Below are 26649 nucleotides of genomic sequence, written 5' to 3' on the forward strand. Positions count from 1 at the left end.
CGAAGAAGACGAAGAGGAAGAAGAAGAAGAAGAAGGAGGAGGAGGAGAAAGACAAATCATGAGATGTCTTTGGAAGCCATAAATTGTTGAAGACTTTTTCATTTTTTTTTTTTTTTTTTTTAAATTTCGCTTTCAACGCTGAGGAGAGGCGCTTTTATTTTGACCTGTGCGCCAAAGAAAAAGAAGAGGGAGGGGGGAGGGGGAAATGGTAAGAAGCAAACGAAATAATAAGTTTATTTCTATCTAAGGACGTTGATGTTGCTTTCATGCTGCAGCTCCCGACTCAAGACTAGACACGATTAATACAGTAAACACCCCTGACTATGTTGCACATAGATCGATCAAATAGGATATTATAAGACCCCCCGGGTGCTGCGGGGTGTGATGGGTGTCAGACAGCCGGTTTGTTTTCACACACCACCCCGAGGCACCTCCTTTCCTTTTTTCCTTCTTCTTCTTCCCCATCCTCGGAGCAGTGCAGCCAACAGTGTGGTGATGAGGAGAATCGGCGCAGCGGCGGAGCGGGCGGGATGCGAGAAGTTGCTTCGTCCACACTCCGCTCTTTTCTGGTGCCACCGCAGCCCACTCTTCTGTGTGTATTTCTGTGCAGGGGATATAACGCGTGCCCGTGTCTTTCCCATGTCAGGTGGCGTCGCGCGGACTACGACAGTTCCCCATTGACATGGGCACCGGCGCGGAGAGGAGGACAGACTGCGTGGCGAGTCGCGCGTCCTTCTGCTGAGAGAGTTTGGCACCGCGAGCGAACAGAGACATGGGGCCGCTCCGGTGCGTCGTGGGACTCACCGCGCTTCTCCTGTGCACAGGTAGGACCCCCCCCCCCCCCCGCACACACACACACACACACACACACACACACACCCATCCCCACAGCAGGGAGCCCTTGAGTCCGTATATACAGCTGAACAGGAATTATGGAACTCAAAGGGGATTGGCCACGTCATAAGAGAAGGGTGTAAATGTGAATTCATTCAGCCGAGGGGACATGTATATAATTTATGAGACACATAATAATTAGCTGTAAACAGTTGTGGCAGAATATACAAAATGACTTGTAATATTTAACATGAATGAACCGTGACAGTTGTACCAGAGTGTGTGTGTGTGTGTGTGGGGGGGGGGGGTGAATCACTGAATTTGGATGCAGCATGTGAGCGTGGCACTGCAGAGGACCAGGGGATGACAACAGGCTGCAGGCACAACCCAGAAAGTGCCCCCCCCCCCCCCCCCCCCACACACACACACACTTAGTTTGTGCACTTGGAGAAAAGTGTGTGTGAGTGTGTGCGTGTGTGGGTGGGTGAATGTGCATTTGTGAGTGTGTGCTCTTGCCTGTGCTTATGTTTTGGTTGGGTGCTGATGTGTCTGTATTTGCCTGTGAGAGGCGATGTGTGTGTCTCTCTGTGAGAGTCGTGGGCTCATGCAGACGGATAAATGAAAAAAACAGATGAAAAACTCACCTATGCTTACATGCTGGGGAAATACTTTGTCTACTGTGTGTAGGGAAAACATTTTTTTTTTGGTAGTTTTGTCAATCCTTCCATTTGGTTGTGATAATATTGACGTTGTTTAAAATTGTCCTGATTGAGATCTGGGGATGTGGCAACGTCATTAGACAATCCTTAAACAAACAGTATGGCCTTTAATAACAAGAGAAGTGAGAGGATCCGAAAAAGCTTCAAACAATCGCTGCGTTTAGCTGTATTGTCTGTGGCACGTAATTGCAGACAATGAAAGAATAGTAGTGAAAGCTGAGGTCAGTGTTTAGATTAATATACAATACAAATCCCTCAGGTTCATCAGAGTATTACTTCCTGGTTCAACTTTGGCCTATTGACGTAACAGAGATGCATGAGCGAAGCAAGTTTAAAACAGTGAATTGGTCTCGGACCATTCCTGGTGCATTCAAGCTCTGGAATTGTTGATTTAATGATAAGTATAGTTTTAAAAAAAGGGATCTTCGTCAACACCTTTATGGAAAATAAAATTCACCTGGAGAATCTCACTCCTCCGATATACAGTTGGCCAAAGAGTGATCTGTAGATATCTGGGTTTGGTTAGAAACTGAAAAAAAATTCAGTTTCTAACCAAGTCAGTCACCCCCCTGGTGTGCACAGTCTCAGAGGATATTGTACCTCTCCAGCCGTCTGATTGCTTTCACTGAGAGGTTCTGGCTTGTCTCTATATGAGACGCGCGCACTGACAGTCACACGCTGTAGAGGGTACCTACACACACACACACACACACACACACACACACACACACACTCTGTCAGACTGGCCATCAGGACATTTGGAAATACTCCACCTCGCCTGGCGTGCTATAGGCAGTTTTTTTTTTCTAAGACAAATTGGAGGATCTCTTAGTTAGAAAAAGTTTCGGGAGTGACATGTTGCCTGGTTACCGCCTCACAATGAGGCAAACTTATAAAAGTTGCAGAATGTGTTATTAATGACTTTCTGACTGTGTTGACACTGCACCAACAAAAGGCATCTTTCACCTAAATGTGGGCAAAGGCTTGAATTTAATTTGTATTGTCACTTGTTCAAAAGGAGTACGTGGATGCCTGGTATAAAGGCCACTGTGCTAAACAAGAGGGGGAGTTTTCCTGCTCTTGTGTACGTGTGTGTGGGCCTTGCCAGTGTGGATTGGGATGGAAAGTTGAAAAGCTACAAAACCAAAATGCATTTAGGCCTAAATTGATCATATCACCCGCTGGTCTCTCTCTCTCTCTCTCTCTCTCTCTCTCTCTCTCTCTCTCCCACACACACACACACACACACACACACACACACAAACCCCTAATCGAATCGCAGTAGCCAGAGACGTCCGGGATCGTAGAATTTGAGAGCAGCTTTGAGCTCCGGGGTGTCCGATCACCACAACCGATCCGAGCCACGTTCAATTTGTTACGATCTAAACATCAGAGCTGAATTATTTAATCAGAGTGCCGCAGATTCGGTGGCACGGGATGCTGCCGTAACCATTGGTTATTGCCAGACCAGTTCTTTTTTTCTGACATACAACGATTTTGCAAAAACCACAGATTACGTTCGACGACAAACAGTTTTAATGTCCAACGCCAACGTTTTGTTTTCTCTTCCACGTTCTTGCTTTTAAAAGCATTTCATGACAATCGGCTCATTCGGCCACAGGTTTGTATCCCTGTAAGGGAAGTACATGGACGTTATACTCCAGTGTAATAGACAGGTTCGATGGGTGATTCTCCAATGGGCGGAAGGAGAAGTTCCTCTCGAGCAGGGCCGAGGTCAGCCCTTCACCGCGTAGCTCAGTGAGCAATGCTCCCACTTGCAAAGCGTTTTGTCTTTCCGCTGTTGTGATTGTGATGCCCGGGGGTTGCTGAGTGTGGTCGGCCGAGTCGAAGTTCAGGGACGTTTTTCAGTCCACGCCTGTTCCCTGGCACCAACAAACCAGGGGAATTAATTGCTGCCATTAACCTTTCAGCTGCCCCGTTTGTTACCCTGATGTATTCGTCGCCACTCGACGGGTGATGCTCTCACAGTGATTGAGCCCGTTCAGAGAAGCGTCGAATCATTATTTGTGACAGTAAAATGAACCCGTTCTGAGGCGAACTGATTCCAACCGGTAACAGGTCAGACCGTGATTTTCGAAAAGGTTACCAAACATGTATTTTTTTCCTCCAAAATACCAGAGCTATTATAATCAGTATCTTTCCCCCTTTTGATGGCTGCAGGGGATTTCACAGTTCTGAGGTCATTCTGCGGATTCTGTTTTCATCCGCCGCCCGTCGCTGTGAATGTTTAATAGTCTACTGACGAAACAACCCCCCCCCCCAAAAAACCCCCACTGCAGACGGAAGACGGATTATCTCGTGCCAATGTTAGGAGAAAGGAGCGAGGAGTGACCCCGCAAACACATTAAGTGAAATATAAGCGGGTGTCCACCTGCAGGAGAGCCGCGTCTCACGGGATATCGCTTGGCTCCGAGCATCTCCTGGTTTCGTTCCGGGAGGGGGGGTCGGCAGGGCTGCGGGCCTCTGGACGAGCGTTTGTGTTTAAAGAAACAGCAAACGCCTATAGAATGAGCTGAGTTGGTAGGGAACTCTCGTGCGAAGAATATCTCTCTTGCTTCGTTTTTCACCCATCACCTCTTTAAGTGGTTCGCAAGGTATTTTCCCTACAAGCTGTAATGCTCACTACCATAAAACAGGCACTGGGGTACTTGTCACTGGGAGCTACCAGTCTCCCAAACATTCTCACTTTCTTCCCCACAGCAGGACAGAGTTTCTGAACTACGAGGGGCAACAATTAAAAGTTCATTACACTGAAGAGAACCCTGTATTTTTTTTTGTTGACTTACACAATAACCCTCTAGACAAATATGCACATTTAATGATAATTTGTCAAATCCACTGCAACAGTGTACTGTCTCGTCGGTGACGGACGAAGCCTGGCTTGCCCCGTGAGCCACGCGTCATACTGAGTGGGTCACAACACAGACACACAAGTCCTAATGTGAAAGGTAGTGTCAAGTTATGTTTGTAAAAATTTTAAGTTTGCATTAAGATGATTAGTTCAAACCACCGATGTACTTTGTATACTTCAAAAAGCCACGTTGGATTAGAGTTCTATCGAATATCTAGGTGAGCCACGAGTAGTTCTAACAGGCAGTATATATGGCAGCATTGTTGGTGTGGATATAGTTTGTACCGATTGATTTATTGAAAGAGGGAGAACATAAAAAATGTACAAAAGGAGTGTTGCACAAGAGCCAAAATCCCCGTATCAAGCTCCTCCCTCTAGTGCCATTGCCTCAGAGCTGGTTAAGGCCAAATTTCACCAAAGCAGTATTTCCAATTTGAAGAAAAAAGGAAAACGTCAGGTAGTATTAGGTGAAGTTTATGCCAAAACATTTTTTTTTCTTCCGTTTTTCCGCTTTATAGGGGAGAAGAAAAGATCATGGTTCCAATTAAAGTCGCTGACTTTTTTAGAAGAGCCGGGCCGCAACCTTCCGCTATAACCTCGAAATCAACCATCTAAGTACTGGGAACATTTTTCAGTTCAGCGGATCATCAACAACATTTGGTCATTACGCTGACAAAATAAAAAACAAAAAACCTGTTTCTGTAAAGATGCATTTACCTAAATGGGTAGCATTTAAAAGTAACTTTCTAGGCAAAAGAGTTGTGTTGAAGTGTCCTCTCTCCCTTGTCAACCCAAGGCCTAACTATGGCAACTGTGATTGCAGCTAGTGAGAGAAAAGACTCGGCATTTTATGCAATTTTTTGGAATATCTTCTGTGTTGTTTATGCAACATCCTTAAAATCTTTTATACCGGCCGGAGAGAAAAAAAAAAAGTTCCAACTCGGGCATAAAGTATTTGACTTGTGCCTGGGTGACCCAGATAAGCAGCTCTTCTTAGGGGCGTTGACACTAAGTGTGCTTTTTTTGGCAATAAACTGTTTTAAATTGATTCACCGGATTGGAGGCAATTCTTGCCCCCCTGCTGATACGCCTTTTCTAGGCACACCTTTACTCCTTTGAGCAAAAAATGCTTTGAGCATCACAGCTCATGTCTCCAAGGTTCCCCCCCCCCCATACTAATTTGATACAAATTAGGCCTCTGTTGTTTTACGTGCGTGGTAAAGTTTTGGAAAAAAGGTGCAGTTGTCATGAACAGCATCGAGCGTTGGGTTGTGTAACTGAAACGGCTGGTGAGGGGTTTTGATTTTTCTTCAGCTATCTAATGGCATAGCCGTGGAAACGAAGTAATTGACGGAGACTGCCTTTGATGTTGCGCAGTGATTAAGGACAGTCCAGCAATTTTCTCTGCGCAGGGAATTCACTACTACACTTCTAATGGTGCGCCTTGTTTTTCCCAAACCATCAAAGTTGGTCCCATGTCATTGCTTAATTAGTTGTATTTTTTTAAATAACTTATTTTTCAAAAATGTATTGCAGTTATTTATAATGATGACTTAAAAAAAACAACTAAAAAAACCAGAAAGAAGCCAGGATAGGATGCCCTTGGGCTGCGGAACGCGCATGAAAATACAGAAGCATATTTGAGTTGAACCTGAGAATTCAGAAGAGCTCGGGCTTTAGACAGCATGACAAATGAAGGAATTTCGCTCCCTAACTATTTCTTCAGTCATAGGACACGGTCATTTGCTTTCCCGGAAATCCATAGGAGGTAATCCACTGGGGGGAAAAGTGTCGTTCTTTTCCCAGGGGTTTTTTTTTTTTGCATTACTAATAGGATCAAAGACGTAAAGTATGAAAAGGAGAATAATCGATACATGACAGCACTAAGATGAAACATTGCCCTGCTTTTCTCTCCTCACTCGGAGTGTTTGGAGCATTGGGAATACAGCACGCCTAACCATGGCTGCCGCATGAAGATCCGTGCTGATGCAACCCGACACACATAATCACACACAAACACAAGTGCGGAGCATCACTAAAGCTTTTGTGACACACTGTGTGGATGCACACTGTAAATACACACCACACACACACACACACACACACACACACACACACACACAGAGACTCATCTCCTTGGGCAAACAACTTCACAGCCGTCCAGCTGGGAAAGGATCGCGCTCGGCGGGAGGTCTAGAGACAATTAGCATAACTAACAGAACAATCAGTGCGCACCCAGCGAATCAGACGGGAGCGAAAAATGAACCCACGCAATCGGAGCGGAGCAAAGAGTGTTAACGGCATTTTCTTCTGTCACTTCCCGTGCGAAAAAGATTGACGGAGGGAGATCACATCGCATTCCCCTCGCTTCGCTGGCTCTGCGTCCCACAAGCCGGTGGAGGTATAGCACGCGCTCCTTCTTCTTCTGGTGCTCGGGCTGCGACCCCCCCCCCCCTGTTGAGAAGGCCTCGCGTAGTGCCGAAGTTTATGAAATACGTCGTCATAGGAAAGGCGGTAACCGTTTTCTTCTATCTCTCGTATCTTTCTAAAGAGAGTTGTGTCAGTTTTGGCGTCAGTCTTTTTGGGGTGTGAATGCGGCAGGCACCGATGTAGAGATGAGGACGGTGGTGATGGGAGAGTTTTTCTGGTAAGGTCGTCATCTGCCCTGGTCGCCAACAGAAAAGCTATTTCCTTTTTATTTTATTTCAATTTTTTTTTTTTAGGTCCGGCTGGAAAACACGATTGTCTGGTTCTGTTGCTCCCCACAGACACACTATGCAACTTTTCTCCGTCTGTCAGCCTCTATCCGTCTTGTAATCGCCTGGTTTATCTGAGGTGCTGACTCTGGTCAAGAGCTGTTCCTCACCGGTTGATTCACTGCCCGGATCATCAGATGCTAAGAGACAATATCAAAAGTTATTACATCAAAAGTTCAGCCTAGCACAACAACAGCTGAGGGGGGGGGGGGGATTTTTTAATTTCAAACCCTATAGACGCTTCGGAATTGAAACTGAAGGGCAAACTATTCCACACCTTTAGGAATGTGGTTCCCAAACCTAGACTCAATTCCCTTACCAATTTTCAGCAACACTGCCCCAAGAGAGGTAAACATTGCTGAGAGCTCCAGCCAGTAATAAAAAAAAAGGGATTTACCAACAGGGCTTCCATCTTCCGAACCCCTATATCTGTATAGGTGCTAATACTTTCATGCAGTGTGCCGCGCGAGGCAAATGTAGTGATGAATAAACTGGAATAGTCTCAAACGTAATAATTATGTGTTTCCTCCAGATGATCAGAAATGTGACTAGTTGTGAACGTAACTTCTGACGAGCGAGGCCAGATGAAGCACAGGCTGTTTGCATTGTACAGTATACGTTAAGGTGCTCACTCTGCACAGTACGCAACAGCTCAGGGCCATTTTGATGGTAACGTTGTGTAGGAGCAGGTTTTAGGGTCAGACTCCAAACTTCAAACAGCACCAAGTTTTTTTGTGGATTGCTTCTTTTTCACTGGCTGTAGGCTTTGTGTACAGTTTACTTGGCAATGTGATTCACCGGCCGGGAGAGTGAGACAAAGATATTGATTGATCTTTGGGGCACAAAATTGTGAGCAGCCTTAAAAAAAACTGTTATTGGTCAATTTTCTAGTTAACATTGAATGCGCTCATGGCAAGTTGGCGCGGCCCTATTAGGTCAGAAAAATTGCAATCTTCGCAGCAATGGAACAGATGTCACCACAAAATGAGAAAAATCTGTTTTTTGAGCTTCGATAGTAGAGCGTTGTGCGTGTGTGTGTGTTGTGTGTGTGTGTGTGTGTGTTTGTCTGTATTGCATGTTTGCGTATGTGTGTTGACGTGTGTGTGTGTGTGTGTGTCTTATTGGCAAAGTGTCACCACCTCAATTGTGCCGTATGCCTGTAAAAAAAAAAAAAAAAACTGTAATCAAGTTGTCAATAATCAGAAATGGGGTTTGGTTCTTTCTTCATCGTCATAATTTCTTCTCCCCACCTACCGCGCTCTACCTCACCGCCTCGCCTTCGTCATCTTTCTCCTCGCGTCCCAACTCCAACTTCTCGTTCCTTTTCATTTACTCTTCTCTTAGTCTCACATGTTCCAGTTCCTCCCATCACATCCTTATCATTATTGTTCATTTATTTTATTTATCTACGTAACAGTGTATTATCTGTGAATATTACCAACCAAAAAGCTTTTTAAAAAATGGTCACTATTATCATCACTTTCCAATATTGTTTTATATCAAATAGGTATTAAAAGGAATTAAAGGAATAGTTTGACATATTGGTGAATAAACCTTTTCATCTTTCTTGCCAAGACATTTACTCTCATGTCCGCACTGTAAATTTGAGGCTACAGTCAGTTGGCTTAGCTAGCAGCTTGGCCCTGCTTCCAGTCATTATGCTAAGCTAAGATAACCCACTGAGCATTCCTATTTAGTAATATTAATAATAATAATAATAATAATAATAATAATAAATTTCATTTATAGAGCACTTTTCATTGCTAAGAGCAATCTCATGAGCCTACATGAGAGCGGCCTCAATCCTCTCATCACCGGCGTGATGTACAAATAATTAAAGTTGAAGATTATTAGTTGAAGATTTATTAGTATTGATGATGCTCTGTCTCGCCACTGATAGTATACTGTGTGTGGTTTTTGTTCTATATGGGGCAGGAGTTTAAAATGAACGAAGAGATTATCACATGTAAATTGCTCCAAATTAAAACATTTTTTTGTTATTTTGTGAGTTCAAGTGAACGTTCCAACGCTCCATCAGCAGCTCTCTCCCTTCTGCCACCGTTGACCGAGTGTTTACTCGTTGCCCTGCAGCGTTATGATCTGTTTCAGCTATGCTGTAAATAGTTTATCTCTTTTTATCGCCTGTTGGTGCAGTTCACTTGGCCTCTGCTGGCAGAATCTCTTGTTGGCCGTGCTTTATGTCTGCAATCCATGGTACTGTCAATATTTTCCTCTTTGTCCATTGCATCCACCGCTCTATCTCCATGAACTCATTACTTTTACACTCCCGCTCTCCGTGGCCTTTACTTCTCTTCAGAATTTAATTAGCATGGTTAACCAGACCAACCAACGTGAACATCGAATGGCCAATCCTCTGCCCGTTTTGCCCGTTTGCGCTGGCTCGACCTTGTGGCTTGAAGCCCTGAGATCGGATTTTTGCAATTTCCCTCCCAACGTGCCTCCAATGAAGGTTTACTTTGTTGTATGTAAAGCTTTTGCCTCATCTGAATGCTGGTCTGACATTTGTCAACACACAGGGGATTTGAAGGCTTTGGAAACCGGTTGATCAGATTAGCCTAAATATCTTATCACTTATAGTCCATAATGTGTATTTTCGGTGCTTTAATCTATGCCTAACACATGCCTGCACCCTATCCACGGCAATAACAGCGATTTTAGTGTCTCTTTTTCAGTCGCCGTGTCCTCGTTTCCCACACGAGCGGTGTACTGTGCTGCTCTGAGCATGCCCAGGGCCGGATCTGGGCCCGGTGCCCTCAGTAATGGAGGATAAATCAGTTCTTAAAAGGTCCATATAGGGGGAACCAGAAATGTATCCAAAGCCCCGGGATTTAAACGGAGACACGAAATCCCCTTTGTTTCGCTGTGGGCATGGAGCTGAGTGAGCGAGCCCTGTATGGGCCCCTGCATGGTACCACTGTGGGGCTTCTTGGGTGCCAGCATATTCCAGCAGGTAATTGGGCCTCTCTGAGCCTGAGTGTGAGTGTGTGTGTGTGTGTGTGTGTGTGAGTGTGTGTGTGTGTAATCTCCATAAATACAGTGAGGATACAGGCCCCTCACTTTCCAGGGTAGATGTGAAAGGACACACGCCACTTTTATTTAAGGAAACAGATGAGGTAGACAGCTGGACTGGTGTGGTCCACTTACTGTACGTCTCAACACTCACAGCCTGAGGGGAGATTTCTATCAGCGCTTTCATTTTCTTTAGCTTCTCATCCTTCTGGCTCGGTCCCCTTGTGGCTTTGCCTGATGGATTCCCAGGAAATTCAAAGACTGAAACCTGATTTACACTTTAAATAATTTCATATAAAACAGGTTGGGGGAATATATCATTGCCTCTATGAAATCTCTGGGGAGCTCCCCCCTGCTTTATAGAAAATAATACAAAACACGCCAAGCTCAGATTCACTTGACAACTCACCAAGTCTTGTATTGCTCGGGTCATGCGATTTTTTATTTTTTAGGACTGAAAACTAGTCCCAGGAGACAGAAATCTTGTGAAATCATTTGATGTTCTGATGTTGAGTAAACAAGACCTGACAGTACAATATTTTACATGTTTGTCATTGTGATACGATCTTTGCTCCATTTTGCAGAGGGGTTCCAGATCAGATAGATTTTCTCTGCGCAGCTACTGCAAATTCTATACAATTATCTCCAACTGCCGACGTGTAGCTCTTGTGCAAACCACACACTACATTAGAACAGACAGATATCACTGATTTAATGTCAGACACGTACAGTGTAGGGCGCATAGTAGAGGTTATTAAAACTGCCAGGATTTTTAAAAGCATATAAAACAGGGCTGCAGTGAATATTTTCATAATTTATGTCATTTTTCTCAATGAATTTCCCGCGCAGTCTTTTGGACATTTACCGAACTGCTCGTCACAAGCTCCCAGGGCGCAAGGTGATGATTTTGAATTTCTTGTTTGGTCCAACCTTAAGCGCTTCTCCTCGATAAACGACCTGACAATTGTTTTTCAACCATGATAGCAGTGTGGCCTTCAGTCTGTCTGTCCTCCAACATTTAATTGATTTTTATCCATTAACAAATATATGACTTCACTAAAAGACACCACAATGAAATGAATAAGGTGTTAACTGACCAAACATAGCTGTCACGATGACATACTGATACTGATTTGGCCGAACTAAATAATACACAAAGTGAAGACAAGATGGACGCCAACTACAACTAAATACAGACCCCCCCCCCCATGACATGGCAGCATATGGTTTAGCCCAATCAGCTGGGGTCATTTAAGGGTCCTCAGCCCTAAGCCACACCTTTTGCAGAACCAGGAAGAGACCTACCATGCTCACGGTAAGTCATACACAAAGAAACAAAGGATCAATATAACAGACCGGGACAAAGCAATATTGCAAAGAAAAAAGTGTAGTGTTAATGAATCTGATGTGGTTAACTGCAAATGAAATTAAACTGTGTGGCAAACTGAAGAAATGAGATATATAAATGAGAGCACCTTTGTGAGCAGCAAACTAGTCAGTCGAGCATTTGAGCAACATCACCACGTGCGGCCGTGGCCATCCCAGTGTGTTATGAATCACTTTAGAATCAGCGAGTACAGTGAAGGGACAAATCGCTATCGTTAATTGCTGATCTTTAAAAGCTTAAATCTATATAGAGAAAATGAATGGAGGGATTTCCTGGAATTCTGTTTGACTGGTGCCGTTGGGAAATGGGAAGAACGCTAGGTAAAACAAGGCAAATTGAATCTTAACATCCTCCACAGCAGATTACAAGTGAAGGAGGGCCACGGATTACCTTCCATCACGCAGAGCAAAGCTGCTGCGCAAAAATGGTAATCTGCTAATTTGAAGATCTTGCATCAAACACTTTTACTACCTTGTAAACTACCCGTCTTAAAAATAACAAACTCGTTCGCAGTGTCTGATTTGTGTACGGTGAATTCTCATACGCACCAACAAATATTCATCTTTCCATTCTTAGGTTGAGTTTTAATCACAAGCCAGGACATACCTCCAATCTGTAAAGCTAATTACCGCCACTTCCCTCCCAATGTTGTACAGAGCAACTGAGTTCTTTCATATGTAGATTTCATTAAATTATGCCGGGGTGAGCTCATTAGATTGGATTTACATTTAGAGATGTATTTGTGGTCCGTCCGTCCATCCCCCCCCCCATCATCGTGAAACCTCTCGCAAGTGCTGCAATCACAGGATTCTGATGACCTGACATTTCCTGGTCCAGCGTTTCACTGCCGCGGCGCTGCGCGCTCACGCCGTCGCGTCTGCTCATCAAAGCCAGGAAATGGCACCATGCTGCTTTTAAATTCACGGTTCACTTTGCTATATTAAACACTCTCATGGTTTGGTAATGGGTCTAGCTGGTTAATTAAGTGGGTCAGAGAGCGGATCAAAGGACTCTGGTAGACACAATCAGTATGTCGGACCACATCGCCCGTGTAGAGTCAAGACTCCAAATCCGTGCGGTGGGATTGGAGGCTGTACTCATCCTTTGGTTTCGACTTTTGAGCAAATGATCCTTGTTTGTTTTTTTAATTTTTTTTTTATCTCTCTATCTTTTATTTTGAAATGTAAACTTTAACCGAACATCTTTACTATTTTCAGAGCCATTGCATCACAATTTTTCTATTTGTTCAAGTTGCTTTTTGCTTAAGGGTCTGAGCCGGGGCTGTCTGTGGATAATTCCGCCGGATGACTGACTGTTTTAGGTTAGCTTGTTTAAAGAAGGCAGTGGATCTAATCGTGAGGAGAGAAAAAAAAAATTAGGGGAGGTAGCCATCAATCATAAACCCCCTCGTTTCTCTCGCTGTCAAATTACCTCTGCAGCATCACGCCACCCCCGACTGCAGTTACACGGGGAGAGAATGCTTTATCTCCCCGGCTGACAGAGGAATGATCAGTTAGTTGATTATGACGTTAGTGTTGCAGTATGCCGATTAAGTTCAAAATTTGGGGATGAATAAGATGCTGCACGCACTGCGGTGCACGCAGCATGCAGAGCACGCGGGGGAAAGGTATTTGAATGGATATTAACGTCATAAATTGTCGATGTATTTTCACCTGCTCGTGGCTTTTTTTCACAATGATTTCCCCCCCCCCCCCCCCCCCCCCATTTTTTGCTGAATACACATGAGGATAATAATGGTAGAATAAAAGGGAGGATTGAGGGCCTATCTAGCTGTGCAGGTGTGGTATTACAGGCTTCTCAATGGGCATCAGACTTGTGGTGTGAAGTGTAAGCTCCTGCACTGCGCAGAGCGTTTCTGCACATAATCCCAGTGCACTTTTCCGTAACTGGGAGCGGGGACAGAGTGAAGGGCACACAGTCTGTTGGCAGCATGACACGGACAAGCGGCCACCGAGAGGGGAGCGCGAGTGCCTGCCGTGCTTCTGTGTGGTCGCGATGCTGCCGTGGCCTCGGCAGTGACTGGGAGAAATGTTCTCCGATCCGATGTGTATATGTATTTTTTTTTTTTTTTTTTGTAACACTTGCACGAGAGAAAACACTCAAACAATAGGCTGGCAATGTTATTAGAGAAGAACGGGCTTAAGAAAACAAATTTTGAATGTAGTTAGAAGTGGGTTCAAGGTGGCTGAGGCCAATATCCCACTGAAACAAGAACTACAGTGTCTTCAAACAAGCCCATCATATATCATTAGTGACGTGACGCACTTAGATGGATCCTCCTTCAAAGCACTGTCTATTTTCATCGTGTTTCTCTTCATGTGTACTCATCCATTTCCGTGGGGCACAGCGTTCGGCTCGGCTAATTTAGAAGTGAGCCCCAAACTTGTGTTGTGTACTCATCTATTTTTCACTCCGCATTGTGGTGAAAATGAGACGGTGGATGTGGACCACTGAATATTCAGTGAGTCTTTGTAGACTAATTATAATGTGTGTCTTCATAAACTTGGGGACTCCATGCAGTGACTGAATAAGGCAGAGCAGGAAATGAATTGATTTCTTGCTTTGATGCAGCTGTGTAGTGTGCACAAGTGTCTGATGAGGAGAGCTGCGTGAAATAAAGACCTCTTCTTCTTCTTCTTCTTTCTTTTTTTCTTGTTTTTTTGTATGATAATTTCAGCCAGCGACAGAACATTGCGTTGTGTCGAATCCCTTGCCCCTTGCACAAGGATTGCGGGGGAAATCTATTCTGGGCCGTGATTAAATTAATGGAACATTTTATTGGCGCGGGTCATGTTTGTGGTGTTGCGGCATTGTAATGAAGAGGAATGTTGAGGAGGTGGGACATTAGAAATGCCCCCCGGGCAGGTTTCGGCTCACTATTGAATGGGAATCAGGTCCATCATGGGGGAAGGCTCGCTCAAAACAAGTCATGATTAACGTGAGTTTGGATCAGTTTGCACACGCTTGCTACGGGAGCATATGCAGCATGTGTGCACAAACACAAACATCATGCCATATGCATACAAATACACTCGCATGAACAATTGTGCTCTCCTATAATTCAAGTTTTCAGGCACCTCACTCGCATGCACACGCACACACACACACGCACACACACACACACACACACACACACACACACACACACTGCCACATAGCAGAGCAGCCACAATAATAGCTGCCCAGAGGGTGTACTCTGTGGAGAAATGTCTGTGCACAAACCGCTCTCGTATTTTAGATTTGTACGTCGACAAATCGGGAATTTTTCATCCAGCTCACCTTTGCGACAACAAGGTGGCCTAATGGAGGAAGAGATGAAGGAAACTGCAGGTGTGTGTCCTTCGACGTCCATGAGCACGAACCGAAACTGAGAGTCGAACAGAAAACTTCGAAAACTGCTGCTTTCAGTCATTTACGCCAGTAAATCATTGGCAAATTAAGGATGGAAAATCAGCGTAATTAATGCAAACAAATGAGACCATTAGATCTCAGCCACCACTTGCATCTGATTTGCATTTTAAAGTGTGAGTGAAGTAAACTGAAGGGGCTGGTTAAAGTCTGCGCAAAGCAGCAGTTCATAGAAAATTAGGTTTCAAAATGGAGAACAAAAAACAATGTCTTCTCTGTGTGTGTGTGTGTGTGTGTGTGTGTGTACGTACGTGTGTGTGTGTGAACTGTGTCGTGGAGTGGATGGGGATTAGATTGACTTTCCATGAAGGGAAGTTTGTTCAGTGACCTTCTGCTCCCTTACTGTCCCAAACGTCCACGTTCTGATCAACGATGGTCCACGGCCTTGTAGATGAGCTGACTGATCCTGCTGGCATCTCTGTCACAGATGCCGCTCCCCCCGGCACACCACACCACACCACACCACGCCACGCCACGCCACGTGGCCACGAGGTCACCCCCCCTCAGAACTCGCTTGGCAGACATAAAAAAAAAGAAAAAAGAAGTGCAACATGAAAAGGTTAAATTCAAAACCCCCCCACGACAGCAGCGTAGACATCTTTTTGTGTCCTCCCAGCAAATGACTGATTCTGTTCTGAAGCGCGGCTGCAGGGCGTCTGGCAGGAAGTCGCGGAGCCTCTTAATTTCGCCCGCATTCATGTAGTCATTTTTTTGTTTCAAGCCACCGTCGAATGCGGCTAGACGCTTTTGATCACAGGCCACTGCCGTCGCCGGCTGGGGATTAATGAGCAGCAGTCGCTCGCTCGCTCGCTCCGCCCGAGAGGGAACCTCCTAGCCTTTAGTGTGAGGCGACAAAATCGCGAGCGGATCCGGCCGCGCTCAAATGTTTTGCGAGCGTGCGCACGCACACACGCACACACAAGCGCTCGAGCGAGCGTCCGCCCGCTGAGTGATCGTGGCAGCGGCGGACCCAGCTGCTGATAATCGAGAGGCGGCGTAAATACCATCTGGGTGTCTGGTGAGGAATCTTCACCTTTTTACAGGAGTGTGTGTGGCGGGGGGGGCGGGGGGGGAATGACCGGCATGCTGCTTACAGACAACACTCTAATGCCCAGAAGCTGCTCAGTGACCCATGAAAAGATATGACAGTATCATAACAGCCATCTGGTCTGCCGCTGTTGGTTCTATTAATACATCTGCTGACTAGGCAGGAGGAGGAGTCGAAACATGGGGCACGCAGTCATGTCAGAAAAACATCTTTTTCTCCTATATGTATTTCTCATTCTGTCTCTCACACACACACACACACTGGTACATACTGTATATGCCTATACGCCTTTACGTTCTCCCCCCGCCAGCTGTCATGTCGAGGCAACGTGCACAGGGGCACCGGCGATGACTCAGGGCTGAGAGTAGAATTCCTTCCGCGCTCCGCAAATATTGAAGTGTAATTTCTGAATAGTTCTGATTTTTGTATCGCACCACTTTGATTTTTAAGGGGGCCTGTTTTTACAGCAGAGAAATAGAAGTTTCTCTAAAAAGCCTTTTTTTTTTTTTTTTGACAGAACGCCGTCGTGTTATCTGACACGAAATCAAGCAAGTGGACGGAACTTTGGGAAGTTTCCGCCTGCACAAGCACAAACTGAGCCGTCGAGACAGATTTTGAAAAGGAGAATACATGTTATCAGCTCCGTCTTTAAATAAATGTGGAAATTAGGCTCGAGGAGAGAAAAGGGGAAAATGTGTGTCGCCTCGGGAGATTCAATTAGTTGCAGATCCTGTATTTACTCTGTTCTCAGTCTAATGCGAAAAAAGAAGAAAAAAAAAGAACTCAACGGCTTTATTATTTCCCTTAAAAGTAAAGATTTTATCTTGACGAATTTGCTTAGGGGCCCGTCACTGGAGATTGATTTCAGCAAGAAAACAGGGGGGGGGGGGGGGTGAAAAGGATTGTAACGGGCACCAAAACAGAACTGTGTGTTTGGCACACCATAATTATATTTCAATCATGCAAATGAGCTTGGTTTGGGTAGTTAGGGGGCTGTTGGAGTGTGTAATTGAAAATGCAAAAGATTGTCTTGCATCAAAATGTCGAGGAATGCGCTGACTGGCTACTAATCAGAATGGACCCCACGTGCCACGCACGCTGAATCGCTGCCTCAATCTCTCTGGAATTGAATCGTTTTATCTTAATTAAGTGTGCAGAATCCACCCAGGTTGGTGAGAGTGCCAATTTCTTTCACCCATCCGCTCTCCTTTTCCAGTTTGCTTACAGCTCTCTCCCCACTTTAATAAATATTTCTTGGGCTCTCCGCGATATCAACGCGAGGCAGCGATTGGATGATCGGATGCTGTCGGTTGACTGTGGCCGCACCGACCGGGGCTCAAACCGACCGTCTGCTCGCTGCTGTCGGTGGAGCTGCAGTGACCCCACTGGGCGGCGTGTTGTGCCACACCTCCTCCACCACCACCTTCGTCTTTCCTTCCCTCGCTCGTGTGTTTGTGAGCGTGTTTTCATGGACGTGACAAAAAGTGACTCTTTGAGTCTGAAGAAATTCTCGGCAACTCGTGCACGTCATTCGTTTCCCTCGCTGATTGATAACCTCGAGACACCGCAGATAACTTCCTCAATAATGAGCAATTAAATGGAGTCCTGTTCCCAGTCTGATCCCGCGGCCCGGCACCTTTTGAACATGTCATTTTTCTTCGCAGCGTTAATTGCCAGCAGCAATTAAGTAGCCTGTACTAATTGCTCCGACGTGGACATATACGAATTGTAAGGACTTAGATTTAAATTCTGCTTTTGCCTTGCAATTCTGAGGGGCCATTTTGTTATCGCAAACTGGCCCAAAAGCAGACTTTCCCCCTCAAGCATACAACTAATGTCCTCAGGTCTGGCCTCCCTTAGGACAAACTTTTAGAATGTAAAAGCAAAACAACATTTGGGTGTTGGAGAAGGAGAGACGACAGAGAGAAAAGAGATGGGGGGGGGCGAAGAAATTGAGAAAGAGACTGCAGCCTTCACAATCTCGGCATGATCATCGCACAACACATCCTGCCCATCTGCGCTCGGAGCCAAGGTCACACCAGATGATTTCAACGATAATTCCACACCTGACTTGACCGCCCCATCCTGTAGTGTGGACAGGCTCAGGACCGCAGAGCGTGGCGCTGCGAGCCCACGAGATCTTTTCAAGCGTGTCTGACTTTCATCTGGCTCGCGCAAGCGCGAAGTGGCACGAGACGCACCGCGGCTGGAGTCTGAGAGAGCGGCATCGACGACGGACCATCAGAGTTTAAACACGGGGGGGAAGGGATGAAAAAAAGAGAATTAGCAGGTGGTTTAACTCCAGCGATGCTCGCTCAAGCAGACGACTGACATCGCCGACACTCGCGATTTCTGTTTGTTCTCCGCACGACAGGCTGCACATTTATCCGGAAGAACATGGGGAAGGTGTAGAGGCCGACGAAAACAGTGATTAGACAGTTGCTGAACGAAGGCAAATTATGTGTGACACACAATTCCCTCGTGTAAAACTCACATTAATGTCAGACATACAATTCGTCGCAATCGAATCTCATTCAAGCGGAAAAGCACAAGCTGGGCAATTAATTGTTGATCTACACTAACTCCCGACCTGCAGCCGACACAAACCTGGTGCACCCTGAGTTTGGAAACGCAGTGTGCGACTTTAAAGGGGGACGAGAACAATGCTTTGTATCGCCGTAGTCTTCTGCAGACGTCTTTGTGTATCCCCTGCCGTAGCACCGCCGACAGTTTCCCATAAGTTCGCTGCAGGCGTTTGCAATTGATTTCCGAGGTGCGCGTCGATTTCAGTTTACCTCCACATCAACTTGCGGAGAATGGATTCCACATTTATCAATATTTTCATATTAGCAATGGAAAAAAATGACTGTGTAATGTGAAAGACTCTGCTTTTCGACAACCCCACAGAGAATAAGAGGCGATATACTGTACTGAGGAGCTTCTGTATAGCTTTTATAACTATAGGCTCCACAAGGTCATTGTTTGGTTTTATGACCTGGAAGTTTATGGTTCGATCATGTCTCACCACCTGCTATCAACCATATAGACAGCTGTGTGACGCAGAGAAGAACCAGATAAACCCTCTGGAATCCTCTGCCTCTGCCCAGCGACGAAGAGTTGGCGTTAATTGGCAACTAACTGGTGAAGAGATTTGACCGACTAGCGACTAGTTGAAACAACTTTCTTGTCACAGGGAATGCATCACATCTTGACACGTTCAGTTTTTTACCGAATCTATGTAATCCCTTAACGGCAATGTAGGTGAAGTTATGGAATACGATGAACAGGACATGAAACTAAACTGCTTACTCAACAGGCACAATGTGAAAAGCATAATGTAGATTAGAAAAGCTCATTTTGTAGCAGTGAAACCGCCATTCAACCATCTCGACACGCGGGCGACGTCAACGCTCGCTTTTTTTTCGCCCGCACATCTCCGGATGTGAAGGAACGGCGAAAAAACAAAGCCCCGCGCTCCGACAATAAAAATGGGCGATGCCGCCCGGGACGTCTCTCCCGCGTCCTCGCGTCCGGCTAAATGGAAGACAAACGTGTCCAATCAGGCGGGCGGCAGGTGCAGTGAGACGGGGGGGGGGGGCTTCTGGCGGCGGGCAGTAAATATTGACTGCTGCAGATTGGGTGTAGTGAGCGATGTGCAGCGGGAGAGGCAGCTGACCGTGACAGCGGCTGTGACAGCCGCCGCACACTTCCTCTCCGCTCGCCGTGCAGAGACAACGCCGCCTGTGTCTGGGGGGGACGGAACCGCTGCTCTGCGGTGTTTGTGTTTGTGCCCGCGCGCGTCTGTGTTTGCCTTTGTCCGTCTCTCTCGGTGGCCGCGTGTACACACCGAGCGGCTTTACGCGAACGCCTGCGGCGCCTGATTTTGAGTAGGTCTGTTTGCCTCCGACGCCGGCCTGTGCGCACCGTGCGTCTGTTTCCGGCACTGATATAGCGCGTGCACGAGTCTACGCGCACTTTCCGGCGTTTGCCTGTGTGTGAGCGTGCACGTCTGCGACTGACAGGGGTGTCAGTGCAAAGTCCATGTGATGTGGCGCTGACGGAGAGCCCAGGGAGCCCAGGCCCCAATTCTCCAGGGCTTAGCTACCGACTGATGTAACGGGAAGGAAGACAGAGAGAGGATGAGGAAGAGAGACAGACGGGAGGAGGTGAGGATGAAAAAGATGGAAAAATTGAATTTATGGGGAGGGAGGGGGAAGGAAAGACACGAGAGACGGATAAAACAAGAAAAAAAAAATGCTCATATTTACTCTGCATGAACTCGCCAAATGAGCTTTGTATCACGATGGGTAAAAAGTAATGTTCTTTATGAAATGAATTGAAATAGATTTAATTAAGTGTCAGCTGTAAAACCAACAGAGTGTAATGATTTATTTTATCTGTTTAAAAGTGCCATGCTGCTCAAGACCATGTCCAGCTGTAAATGCCACACCCGAGGCTTGTCTGAATGCATTTGCAAAACTGAATACATATATTTTTCTAAATCCAACACCCACATGCAGGTTGTCCATGTTTTATTTACATGTCAAAACTCCACTTGAAGATAAACCCTCTCAGTGCGATGAGGGCGCCTGAAAGGCAGGGAAAATCTGCGCGTAATTCACGAGCTGCCATTTACAATTAGCCGCCGGTGTACTGCCGTAATCGATCACGCTAAACACTGGGATGATCTTAATCTGAACTCTGGTTATATCTTCATTAAGATGATCCCCTTGAAGCCGCCGAGGGAGGGAAGGCCCCCGTCAGTCTCTCCTCGATGTCGGCACTGCAGTTCTACGTGTTGGTGTCAAGAGAAAGAATAAAAGCTTTTTGAGTTGTTAAATTTGTAAGATGCAGTCTAAAATGTAAATCCAATATTTTTGGGATGGAGATTGTTTTGAACGCACCACTTTGTTCAGCCCACTCTACTGAACAAATGTGTTTCCGTTCATTAAGTTGTGGGATGTGGAATCGGATGGGTTTCATAAAGTGCTGCATTCTGCCTTTTTATGATGGAAAACCCACAAACCATAGTGACACAAATTATATCAAAAGAGAGAAAGTGATTTGTTATTACATGTGACCCACTTATCCATCCATTATCTCATTAATGATTATAAATGGCTATTTATCAGTCAATTTTTTTTTAATATTGATCCTTTGTACTGATGCCGCTGGCAAGTCAGCACAATGCAGCATGAAGTCACACTCGTGTCCTCGTCTAGTCCAAGTGGTTTTGACTTTAAATCACAGTAATCCATGTGCATGTCAGTGCTAATTAAAATGTAAAAAGAATGTTGTTTATCCGTTTCCTTTAACTCTTCTATTATTGCTCTCCAATCCATCATCCTAACCATTCTACCATGACAACAGTTGATGAAGTGATACACCCACACAGAGGAGATTTACACGTTTTGTTTTAACTCTATGTTGTAAATAATCTTTTATGCTGCCATAAAGATTATTCATCATAACTCGTCCACTGTGTTCACACGGATGTTAGATTTGAACTTACACGTGGTTGGTTGCTTGTTCAAAAGCCTACACGAGCCATGTTAACTTTCACCTGACTCCAGGTAAGACGTGTGACTTTATACATTTTTCTAACTCGCCGTTCACATCTCAATTCTGACCAACAGCTTTACACTTTACGCTGATTCTACAAATCAAGTTCTCAGGGAGTAGTACTGCTTGTGTGAAAAAGACCGTGGCTCCGTGAGAGAGCTGTGAAAAAAATCTCACAAACCGCCTCAGACGATGTCATTCGAGTCCGTTCTAAGGCTGACGAGACAAAACGGAGCAAGCAAATGTGCGGTGGTGTAGTTAGGGAGAGAGAAGAGAGCTCTCCCAGCCGCTGTATGCCGCTCCTCGTGTCTGCTTGAGGCCAGGAGCTTGAGGCCTCATTTGTCGCTTCCAGCACAACACAGCAGAATCTCCGGCCGAACTGTCGGTAGGCAAGTAGTGCAAAGTGGGCAATGGAGGAACCCACGGAGGTTTTGACAAGAGAGAAGACTGCGTGGAATAAAAAAAGATGGTGTTTTTTTCCCCCCAACTGTCCATTGTGTGTTAGTCTGAAGGGAAACATTTTTGATATTACATTACATTCAATTTGTCCAAAGTGACTTCCAATAAGTGCATATAAGGTCATAAGTCAAATAGGCTTCAAGTGACCCCCCCCCCCCAATTTTAGGCAATGTCCTTGTGTTGTTACTTGGAAATTGTGTGTGTGTGTGTGTGTGTGTGTGTGTGTGTGTGTGTGTGTGTGTGTGTGTGTGTGTGTGTGTGTGTGTGTGTGTGTGTGTGTGTGTGTGTGTGTGTGTGTGTGTGTGTGTGTGTGTGTGTGTGTGTGTGTGTGTGTGTGTGTATAAGACCACCCCTGAGCTGCCAAATATTCTTTTTTCATATCCAAGCCACTGAACAGTGTGTGCTGTCAGCTCAGCAGCAGTGTGTACTGGTCGGGACAGGCACTCCTCTGCATGGCCCACTGATCTCTACAGGGAGCTGAGCACAGATCTGGAGCTCACACACACACACACACACACACACACAAATCTTATAAAGCAGGTCCATGTTATGTTCGAAGTTATTCATCTATGGCCATATTGATACAAACACTGACACACGCCACGCATTTGGAACACGCACTCACCTGTTTATTGTACATTTAAACACTAAAACAGGACCACGCACGCACGCACGCACGCACGCACGCACGCACGCACGCACGCACACACACACACATCCCTGGGCACAGCACAGTACTGCACCGCTCGCACAGAAAACAGTGTGACCTTTGAAGCCATCTCATCTCCGACTGAAGGAGGAACGTGAAACATCCCGTGCAGCTCAGAAATGGGTTCACAGTTATGCCGGGTTGAGAATGAGAGCCCTGGAGAGATTGTGTGGCTATGAGCAGCATCCTTGTGGGGAGTTTTGAGGCCAGAGATCCGTGGCCGCTGACAGGACTGAAAAACGCTGTGATTGCCGCCTGGGACGTTTGCAGCCTTTACTGTTTGTTTGTTTGTTTGTTGGCCTCTTCTTTCTGTCTCTGCTTTTCATCGTCCTGATGACAAATTAATTCGCCGGATGAATCGGGGAATTTATTTCCGACTGACAGAAAATCAACCAACCACATTTGTTGAAATAGATAATGAATTTTCGTCGTTTATCATGCAGAAATTCCAAAACGTCTGCTCCTCGAGTGTAACAATTAACCACAGTATTTTGAATATCTTCAGGTTTTTGACTGTTGTCGGATGACACAAACGCTTTAAAGATGTCACACGGACTCTGGGAAATTGTGATGGACATTTATCGGTTGTTATCGGTCAAAACGTAAATGAATTAATGGAAAACAAGCGGCCCCATTGAGAGATTGATTCAAATTGAAGGCTAATCTCACAGAGGAATTGTAGAAACAGCTTCATGACTTGTTGTGGTTTCTTTCAAAAATATATTTACACTGTTATAGTAGTGTTCCCTAGATGTGAAAGTGCCTTTACTTATTGTAAAAATGGGTTACATGCACAATATGTTGATTCACGTGTTCCCCTACAGTCGTCTTTTATTCCATCGATAAAAAACATCATGAGACGCCTGATCATGGACCGGCGCGTTTTGATCCTACGTGAATCTGCGTTGGATTCGGGTTCTGTTCAGGGACCAGTTTCACGACTGGTGTCCCCGTGTGACAAAGACCAAACAGTGCTTTTATCTTTGATGGCTCTCGCTGCTGAAGTGTGAACATAAAAAAAACAAAAAAAAACAAGAGCTTGCCGGTGGGCACGGGAGCTGTGCTAAGCTGCCAAGAGCTGAAAGGCATGATGCCCAATGTGATGCTTAGGAACCGCTCAGCTGGGTCGTTAAAACACTAGTAGCCATTGAACGTGAGGCTTAAAGTAAAGACATTGCCGCTAAATCAGCTGCAGATACTGATGGAAAAAATAAATAAATACCTGCTTTGTGTTCTTTTAGTTTTTTTTCTCTCGGCGTGCCCCCCGTCTTGCTCGACTGGCCGCCCGCTCTGGTATATATTCCGTCCTGCAGGCCGTGATTAAAGTCGGACGGAGTCTGCTTTAACAGGGGCCTGTGTCAATACGAGGAATTTCTCCAGGGCCCCACGCACACTCTTGTGTCAGATTAATGCAAACTAACAGAAGAGTGAGTTCCCCTGTGCCGGTATTTAGGAAAGGTCATTAACTTTGAACGGAGAACAATTTTGGGTCCCCAGTTTGGTTGGCGATGATAATGGCCGGCTTAGATATTGATCTGCTCTCATCAACAGAGTGCTTTTCTCTGGGAGCGCGCTCTGCTTTCTGGACACCGAGACGTGTGAGGCGAATACCAATGGTTTTTAGGCACAACCTGCGCTCATCCACATGCTAATAGAGAAAATCAATAGAGGAAGTGTAAGTGCACTCATTAGAGTTTTCTGGTGAACCACGGGGCATCGCAGCTGTGTGATGCTCTTCTCAGCGCACCGTTTTTCTGTTCATTTTTTTCCACACCAGCAGTTTTTCTAATCTCAGCAGGCAAAAGCGCAAACCTCTTCTACCCTCTGATAAACAGGTCACTGTTAACGTTGAGAACCGAGGGAGGAAAGGGCAAGTGATCTCTGTTGGGGTCGGTTGCACCGACTGGTCAGGAGGTACGCCACTAAGCTTGTTGGTGAGCTTGTGAAGGCTCGGGTTTAGGTGACACGGCAGAGGATCAGTATGATTACAGACAACAAGCACATCCATTGAAATGCACGAACTTGAAGGACTTACCAGGTCTGCGGTACGTCTAATGCTGGTCGTCGTGTACACGGCCGCTATAGGTCAGCGGCCTTTCAAACAACGACATAGGTCGCAATAAGCTGCTTGAAAAATTACCCACGTGGTCGTTTAGAAACTATGTTCAGGTTCGAGTCGGGTTTAGGGCAAAAAAAGAAGGAAATGCCTCTCGGGCTCTCTGGATGGGTTCGGACAGAGATATGTGGCCCGAGTCACGCTTCTAGTGTAGGCGCGGCGTGGAGGAGATCATAGACATACAAACAGAACATGTTGATTTCTTGGTCTGCCAGCTTTTCCCACTTGTAAATAAAACTGTCCGTCCTGTTTCCATGCACCCGGGCAAGCAAAGGGACAGCAGAGAGAGAAGAGAGAGAGAAGAGAGAGAGAGAGAGAGAGAGAGAGAGAGAGAGAGAGAGAGAGAGAGAAGAGAGAGAGAGAGAGAGAGAGAGAGAGAGAGAGAGAGAGAGAGAGAGAGAGAGAGAGAGAGAGAGAGAGAGAGAGAGAGAGAGAGAGAGAGAGAGAGAAGAGAGAGAGAGAGAGAGAGAGAGAGAGAGAGAGAGAGAGAGAGAAGAGAGAGAGAGAGAGAGAGAGAAGAGAGAGAGAGAGAGATTTTTTTGATTGAACACAATGTTTATTAAGATTTACCAGAGAACATCGCGGTCCTCTACAAATGAAAATGAAAAAAAACACACACAACAACAAAATAACAGAAAAACAGAATAAATCAGGTCAGAGAGAGAGAGAGAGAGAGAGAGAGTTGGTCTGTAAACACTTGTTTTTACATGTCTCCCCCATGCTACGAGGGAGAGTGTGTGAGAGAGATTTTTATCCTTATGTCCCAGCACATAAGGATATCCGACCATCTCCTCTGCATTGCTCCTGACTGGTCTAGGTTCAAGCCTTGATGGTGCAACTGGGGTAACTAACAGGTCCAACTTAAAACGCTGTTGCATTCATGCTTGATTTAGCTCAAGACAGACCAGGTGTAAAACCAGTTGGCGACCTCAGATTAGCATCTTGAGAACCAGAACAACCCCGGAAGGGAACGCAGAGTGTCAGACTGTGACTGAAATGTCACTGTGGCTACATGTTGTACGTGTTGTACTGAAAGCGTATCCGAAACGGGGGGGGGGGGCGAAACTGAGGAGGAAGACAATGAGACTGTGGCAGCTGAGCTCAGAGGAGATGAGATAAAAGGGGGGAAAGGCGACATGAAAAAACACGACATGCTTTGGCGTTAATGCTTGAGTCAGCATGCTGTTGTGCTCATAATGACGGTTTAAACATGCTGATGTTTAGGTATAAAGCTTCTCCACTTTAACCATCTCGGTTTACTGCCCGAGCATTACAGCGAACGCCAGCTAATTAGCACTAAATGTTGTCACAGTACAGCTGAGCGTAGTGAAAATTTCCATTTTACTGGAAAGTAACTCTTTAACCTGACGATGATGTTGAGGGAGTAGTCATTAAAACTCATCCAGAGGGTCACGTGAGTAATTGCAAATCCACCCGGTGACTGTGGGGATATTTCGCTTAAAACCACAGATGGCAACCTGCTGGTGGCACTCGGGCAAAGGTCAAGGAGTCACCAAACTCATTAGCGGGCAACTTTGAATGTTGATACGAACCTCTGTGCCTTTCTATCCATCAGACTTTGAGTGCTGTCATTGGATAACCGAAACCCTTGACCTGGTGGTGGAGCTAGACGAAGAGTCAATAGGATCATAATCGGTGAGAAATAAGCGAAGAAAAGGTTTTCCATAAGACGTTTCCTTTCCTAAAAGGACGGGTCAGATATGTTTT

General features: G+C 45.7%; 1 protein-coding gene across 1 annotated transcript in view; it reads left to right on the top strand.

Moving 5' to 3' along the window:
• Positions 1-391: 391 nt before the first annotated feature.
• The window catches only part of si:dkey-112m2.1 (transmembrane protein 132C), a 115909-nt gene continuing 89651 nt past the window's right edge, over positions 392-26649 (top strand). Inside the window, exon 1 of the mRNA XM_035609212.2 lies at positions 392-824. Coding sequence (XP_035465105.2) covers positions 773-824 — 52 coding nt within the window. The 5' untranslated portion in view covers positions 392-772. The remainder of the gene's footprint in view (positions 825-26649) is intronic.

Source organism: Scophthalmus maximus, chromosome 20 (assembly GCF_022379125.1).
Source record: "Scophthalmus maximus strain ysfricsl-2021 chromosome 20, ASM2237912v1, whole genome shotgun sequence".
Classification (NCBI taxonomy): domain Eukaryota; kingdom Metazoa; phylum Chordata; class Actinopteri; order Pleuronectiformes; family Scophthalmidae; genus Scophthalmus; species Scophthalmus maximus.